The 7,356-nt window shown below is 44.4% G+C and overlaps 1 protein-coding gene across 1 annotated transcript; it reads right to left on the bottom strand.

The window, feature by feature from the left end:
- Window positions 1-1,456: 1,456 nt before the first annotated feature.
- ZIC2 (Zic family member 2) lies at window positions 1,457-6,302 on the bottom strand. The gene is made up of 3 exons (XM_063953231.1): window positions 4,508-6,302; window positions 2,995-3,158; window positions 1,457-2,649 (listed from the first exon to the last, which is right to left on the bottom strand). Exons 1-3 carry the CDS (start codon window positions 5,628-5,630, stop codon window positions 2,440-2,442), a joined length of 1,497 nt encoding a protein of 498 aa, XP_063809301.1. The 5' UTR covers window positions 5,631-6,302; the 3' UTR covers window positions 1,457-2,439.
- Window positions 6,303-7,356: the final 1,054 nt, after the last annotated feature.

Here is a 7,356-nt window from a genome sequence, read left to right as displayed (position 1 = left end):
ATGCGTAGGTAATGTGAGCAAACAAAATAATGCCTTCCTTACCCTACGATTCCCTGAAAGAAAAAGTAATACAGTAATTCAGTCTTCAGTCCGTCGGTTTGTGGCTGGGTCCTGTGATCGGATTTAAAGACGGCATAAAAGTCACTGTCAAGTTCAAGGTCACGACCAGCCTGGACTATGACATCGGATCTTTTTGAAAGTCAAGTTGCAAAACCCCCTCCCTTATCTAGTTTATGCACCGGTACGTGTTATATTTATATATGCTGGGTGTTTGCTGCAGCTTTTCTCTTGGTTTTTAAATATACCAGCTAATGCAGATGCATATTTATTTTAGGTAATGCAATACCAATGAAATATATAGTGCAATGGATTAAATATATTTACCTATCTATATAAAATAAATGGCTGATAGTCCAATTGTTAATTGTAAAACGTCGCTTGTTCCCTCCTAAGCAGAGATCTCCCTGCTGCTGACAAAATACCCACCTAGTGGAGACGGCACTCGGACACAAACCAGCATTGTATACTTTCGTCAGGGTGTACCGGTATAATAATACTCGCCTGGTGCAGCCTCCCTACGCTATACGAAAAAAAAAAATAAAATAAAAAAAAAATATATATATATATATATATATGGTGTGTGTGTGTGTGTACACACACAAACATATATATATATACACATACACACACACACACACACACACACACACACACACACACACACACACACATTGACATATATCAGCCACACATATTGCTTGTGTGTATGATCTTGAAGATTACATTGTCATGTTTTAGGATTTGCAGAAAGCTTAGAAAATATTCGCCAATGATTGAGGATCTGCTACTTATTCCATAAGCAGCTGCAAGCCCTTTACTCTAGTGTAATGTGGATTTAGGAAAGAGCCCATTGAATGACATGATCAGCAATAGAGCAGAGCACACAGCCTGGTAGATGGAGAGCTTGTATTTTCAGCAGCAGCAATCCGCTCAGCTATAGCATTCCCTCTGCAGAGCTGCATCTAGCTCGATGCCTCCTCTCTTGCATCCTAGGAACAATGTAAGGAACGCTAGACCTCGCCATCAGTAATCACTGTATGAAATTATACTTCTTATGGTTGTGATGTCAATTTCGTTTAGCAACATATGTTTGTAGAAACATCCCCTGTTCTAATGCAAAAGCTGGACGCCGCACATACATTACCTTATTATTTCACCTACAATTTTTGTTTCGCTTTGAATTAGCTGCATTTGAAAAACGTAAAATGATTTATTTCAGTTTACTGCAATAGCCACGGTAATCAGTAATAATGTAATAAGCCATTTGTTTAATATAGCTTGAGTCTTATTAGAAAATAAAAAGGTCTATCGCAAAATTCCACCTCTGTTCTGTTCTTTACTGCTAGGTAAGCAAATCCTCAATAGAACTCAAAACCTAGACACAGAATAGCACATGCAGTTTCAACACAATTTATTATAGGTCTGTATGCATTACTCTCAAAACAGGTCACAGAAATTATGAAACCACTTTAAATAGGGGAAAAAAATCTGAAAACAATTTATGCTCACAATTGTACATATTTATAATTAAGAAACATTCTTTATAAATAGTGTTCCTCTGTAGCAAGTTAATACCATAATTTAATTACAAATGGATAAATATGTAAGGAGTATTTACAGAGAGAAGCAAGGCAGCTAATTATGGGGAACAATGCAGGACGTCACAACGTTTAATCTCCCCTTCCCCGCAGTCTTTCATACAGTAACCAACAAATTGAACTTGGAAAAAAGCACAAACAACATCACGTGAAACATAAAATTACATTCACAAGCCTGTGTAAAAATGACTGCCTGGTGTAACTTGAAAAAGAGTAGACTTTGGCACGGATTTTTATTATTTCCCAGCCCAACTGCATGTAAATTTACAATCATGTTTCCTTTATAAAAAAAGAAAAAGAAAAAAAAAGGAAAAAAGAAACAAAAAGACAATATACCAACAGCACGTTACAAAAATAAAAATAAAATATACGATAATAAAAAAACCCCAACTCTTTCACCTTCCTTTTTAAATGAATCAAGAGAAAGTCCATCACTTGTAAAGACGTATCTACACCCGGATAAAACTTATATATATGTGAAGAATCGCTTAAAACGTCATTTTCACCTCTGTCAGGAGGAGTCAGCTATATACAATGAGCTGGGGGATTATTTTAAGCAGAGGGGCTGCAGGGTAAAATCAATTCTTCTTTGGGGTAAAAGGATGGGGGGAGGGGGGGAATAAATAGATTCTGTTAGGTACTCTCTCTTCATGCTTTAGTTTTCGGATTGTTATCCTGGATGAGCGTCCTCCTCAGGAGTGTCCACTTGTCCGTGTTAGGAGCACTCTAGTTTGTGAATAGGGGCCTCCAAAAAGTGACCCACATAAGTAGGGCATGGTACCTACACATACCATTCATTGAAGTTTGATGAGAGTGGCCCCCCAGCCCCGCTGGTTACACTGTGCACAGCGGACACTGCTGCTGCCGCTGGGGACATGTTGGTGCTCTGTGTTTCAGTGTTCGGGGACACCAGGCCTGGTGGGGTGGCAGATTCATAGCCAGAACTGGCAGCTGGGGACGATTCTGAGCCCTGAGGAGAAGACTCATGCACCTATGGTAAGAGAACATAAACGTCAGGTTTCATAATAATAATAATAATAATAATAATAATAATAATAATAATAATAATAATAATAATAATAATCTTATTATATACATAGACTACCTGCAGAGGATGCTTTATTTGATGCCGCCCCAATATGCACAATTAAACTAACACTATCAGCAAAATATTTGGTTTTCAATGATTTTTAGGTTACAAATCAGCTACTAAAATGCCATAAACTGCACAGCATGGAACCATACAGGGATTCGGGTATTTCAGCTTCTCTTGTTTCTCCGATCAGTAAATTAAAACTGCATTTTGTTGTTGTTTTTAATGGGAACAAGCTCTTACCTTCATGTGTTTCCTCAGAGAGCTGGGGTGGGTATAGGACTTGTCGCACATCTTACACAAATAGGGTTTGTCTGAAGTGTGGACATGCATGTGCTTCTTTCTGTCGCTGCTATTCGCGAACCTTCTGTCGCAGCCTTCAAATTCACACTGGAACGGCTTCTCTCCTAGAAAATAAATATAGATTCAATTTAATAGCACATTCACACAAAGCTATGATTATTAGAGCAACAAGTCTTCATTTTAATATGAACGGCGTATTTTACATGAAATTTACACATGAATTTACCAACCCCAAAAGCCTGTTTTGGTGTATTTATATAATCCGAGCACAGAAGGTGAAATAATGCATCTCGTTTCCTTTGACAGTGCAGTAAAACATACTTTACAAGTTGAATTTAAGGTCGAATTCCCGCCTAACAGTTAGAAAATAGATGCTAATTGTTTATTCATTTGCAAACTGTTTAGGAGGAGATTGTTCTGCTGATGAGCCCAGGTGGGGTAAACAATCAGCTTGTAAAACGGGAAAAGGCATTTTAAATTCATTCATTTGATTTTCACAGCCACCCCTTCCCCCAGTCACCACATATCCAAATGTTATGCTGTTTGGAGCAATTGAGAGGTGTGATAACTCAAGTATCCTCCATTTGGAGGGAATCCACTTAGCATTAAATTCCATTAGCACCTAAATTGTTTATAAGCGACATCTGTTCTGATTCTGGGAGTTTAATGTCGATTTTCAGTGCAAAAAAATGCCCTTAATTTTAAACCTTGCTAAATCCCGTCTCGCACCTAAATCAATCCTAACACATCGGCCTAATAAGTCCTTCAAGTCAATATTTACAAACACTCCAGCAAAAAATGTGTGACATTTATACGGTGTTTTGAAATTGAGAAAACAGCTCTATTGGCCTAATAATAATTAATAATATTTAACATCATATGTTGTCCGACAGATATATACCAGGGGATGTTGAAAGCTTATATATATATTTTTTTTAAAAGCTACTCGAATATAAACACAGATAAATAGGTGGCAGATGAAAATCTAATAGCCTATTTAATATTTTGTGAGGGAAATACAAACAATGGCTGTAATACATTTTAAATAAATGGGTGCCGATATCAAATATGCAATAAATCTCAAGAAAAAGGTTAATTTAAATAATAACAAATACAAATATCCATTGTATTCCATATGTGTGCGCAAATCAAATGAACACAACAGCAGCGCTGGGAGCTCAGAAATTGACAAATTAAACCAGTCGCTATCTCAAAGTGGAAAAACACAACCGAGCACCTAGAACGATTATGACGTCATTCATAAACCCACTATGTCAGTTTTTACTCTACCACATTTGTCTGTCATGAACACAGTATTATAAACATTTAGGATGTCCGATTACTACTGACACATAATGCACGTTACGTTGCCCATTTTACAGGTTGTACTGACAATGTAGTTGCGTATTTTACTGCTCTATTAAATCCAACAAATGCCATGGATGAAACCTACCTGTATGAGTTCTTTTGTGGATTTTAAGGTTCTCTGAGCGGGCAAAGACCTTGCCGCAGCCGGGGAAGGGACAGGGGAAGGGCTTCTCCCCCGTGTGCACTCGGATGTGGTTGACCAGTTTGTATTTGGCTTTGAATGGCTTTCCCTCCCTGGCACATTCCTCCCAGAAGCAGATGTGGTTGCTCTGCTCGGGCCCCCCGACGTGCTCCACAGACACATGTGTTACCAGCTCATGCATGGTGCTAAAAGTCTTATTGCAGCTTTTCTTGGGATTGCTGAGCTGCTCGGGGTCGATCCACTTGCAGATGAGCTCCTGCTTGATGCATTGCTGTCTCATGTACCTGAAGAAGGCCCCCGGGTGGTGGTGGTGGTGATGGTGGTGGGCTGCCATATTCATTCCCATGTTCATTGGGCCATACTGGTTGTGCAGCTGGGCAGCAGCATAGGGGTCTCCTCTGGGACTGGCCACCTGCCGGTACTGCTCTGTCCTGCCGAACACCTCTCCGGGCAGTCCCAGCCTCATCTGGCTGCCCAGGGCGTTCTGTGACGCCGCTGCGTGCTGCTCATGGATCCCGGGGAAGAGTAGGTGGCTTTGCGGGTGCTCCGCATGCGGGAGCTGGTGATGGTGGGGGTGGTGGTGGAGGCTGCCTGCTGGGGGCCCGAACAAGCCATGCTGGCCCCCGCCTGCGCCTCCGGACCCCTCTGCGAAGCCGCGGCCGCGGAATAGGAAGTCCCGCGGGCTGTTGAATGCTGCGCCGGTGTAGGCTGCGTGCGGAGCCAGGGATGCGGCGTAGCCGGCCTGGGAGGTGAAGGCAGAGCTCTGACCCGGGGGCGACAGGTCATGGGGTCCGCTACCTCCTGCTCCCCCGGCTGAGCCGCCTCCACCCCCGCTGTTTCCCCCGCTGCCTCCTCCGGAGCCACCTCCCGGATTGATCTTGAACGCGCCCATGTGCGCCGGCTCCACGAAGCTGTTCTGCGCCAGGCTCAACTCCCGCTCCTGCATCTCTGCGGCGGCGGCCGCGGCCGCTGCCACTGCGGCGTGATGGTGGTGGTGGTGATGGTGGTGTCGGGCAAAGGAGCCCACACCCAGGGCAGGGAACTGCGGGCCGGCGTCTAGTAGCATCTCCGAGGCAGTGTGATAATGTCTCTGGTGTAGGATGCGGCTCGCCAGCCAGCCACCTGCCTGTGACAGGCTACTGATGTACAGCAGGTATGCGGCGTGTCAGCAGCACAGGGTGCGGGGGGGTGCGGCTGCTGCTGCTGCACAAGGTGTCTCTCCTCCGTATATCCCGCACTCACTGCACAGCCTGCATCATCATCATCATATGGTATTAGTATTAATATAAGAGTCCTGACAGCCTGTCCATGGCCACACTGAGCCCAGTTACACAGGATCCAGCTCTCTCCCTCCTCTTCCTCCTCCTTCTCCCCGCTCTCAGCGCTTCTCGGTCGGGGAACTGGGCTGAGATCCCCCCCAGCTGAAGGATCGGGCGGCAGATGCTCCTCTCTCTCCTCTTCTTCTTTCTTTAAGTTGCTGCTGAGGGTGGTGGGAGGAGGGGAGTGCGGGAGGAGGGAGCGGGCAGGGGGAGGTGGGGGAATAACACATATAAGAGAGCTGATGTGGGAGCAGGACGTGGAGCCACCAGTGACGGGGTAATAGTAATAATGGGGGGTCCCGGCTGCCAGTGGCCGCAGAGCCTTCTCTCCGTTCCCGGTCGTCGGTGTGCGGTGCTCCGCTATCTGCGGCTCGGGATGCGGGGGCTATTGTTGTGCTGCTGGCGGCTCGGGGTTTTGTTTTGAGTGTGTTTCTGGTTGCCCCTGTCCCAGCCCCTCCCCGCCGCCCGTCCTCCTCCCTGACTGGCCCGGCCTCCCCGCCGCCCCCTCTCACAGCTGCCCGGCCGCCCCATTGGCTGCACACATTGGAGGCATCTTTGGAGAACTTCCTAATAGCAGTGCCAATCAGGGGTGCAGCCCCCCCTCACTCCCCTTTCCCGTCCTGTGGTCACTGCTGCGGGGATAGGGTCTCCCATCGGCCGGCACTGGTCCAGCAGCGGCTGCCTATAGCGCATTCGCTGTACCTTGCCCTGTGCGCAGTGTATGGGGAAGGCGCTGTATCCCTGTGTAATTATACAGCTGCTGCATACATCATTATTCTGCTTACTAGTAAGGATTTTCATCTCAGCGGATACACCCGATTATTTCTGTCAATACATATGGGAAAACAGCAAAGTATGCGGATCACAATACTTGTCACCATCTACCACGTCAGGAACTCCGATATATAGATTACACAGATAGATAGATAGATAGAATGTCGACACACACACACACACACACACACACACACACACACACACACACACACACACACACACACACACACACACACACACACACACACACACACATATACTGTATATACATCATGTACAAACATCATATATAACATCATGTATGTTTGTACATCACGTTTACTATATACACATCATGTACAAATATCATATACACACACACTTTTAAACATATGCACACACACTTATATACATATCATGTACAAACATTTATACACATCATGTACAGACATAAACACACATCATTTACATATTTATTTACATATTTCAGCTTTCGTGGCCTCTTATTAACATATCTCTGGTGTAAAGGAAATATTGGTATTTTAATTAATCAGACTAAAAATTGTACACGGAATACGCGATGTCTGGATGCACAAGGATGGGACATCTACACAATAAATCCGTAACTTCCATCAGCAAATGCAGTAGAACACAATCAACACAAGCGCCAATCACCCATGAACTGTTTTAAAACAATAACACACACACACACACACA

Source organism: Pseudophryne corroboree, chromosome 2, assembly GCF_028390025.1.
Source record: "Pseudophryne corroboree isolate aPseCor3 chromosome 2, aPseCor3.hap2, whole genome shotgun sequence".
Classification (NCBI taxonomy): domain Eukaryota; kingdom Metazoa; phylum Chordata; class Amphibia; order Anura; family Myobatrachidae; genus Pseudophryne; species Pseudophryne corroboree.
The sequence above is the reverse complement of the archived record's forward strand: the minus strand, read 5'-3'. Positions and strand labels throughout refer to the sequence as shown.

Excerpts from the sequence above, each read along its gene's own strand:
- ZIC2 (XM_063953231.1), bottom strand. The coding sequence starts at position 5,630 with ATGCTACTAGACGCCGGCCCGCAGTTCCCTGCCCTGGGTGTGGGCTCC. Across the intron at positions 3,159-4,507 it reads CCACAAAAGAACTCATACAG|GAGAGAAGCCGTTCCAGTGT; the intron begins GTAGGTTTCATC and ends TTTATTTTCTAG. Across the intron at positions 2,650-2,994 it reads CTCTGAGGAAACACATGAAG|GTGCATGAGTCTTCTCCTCA; the intron begins GTAAGAGCTTGT and ends CTCTTACCATAG.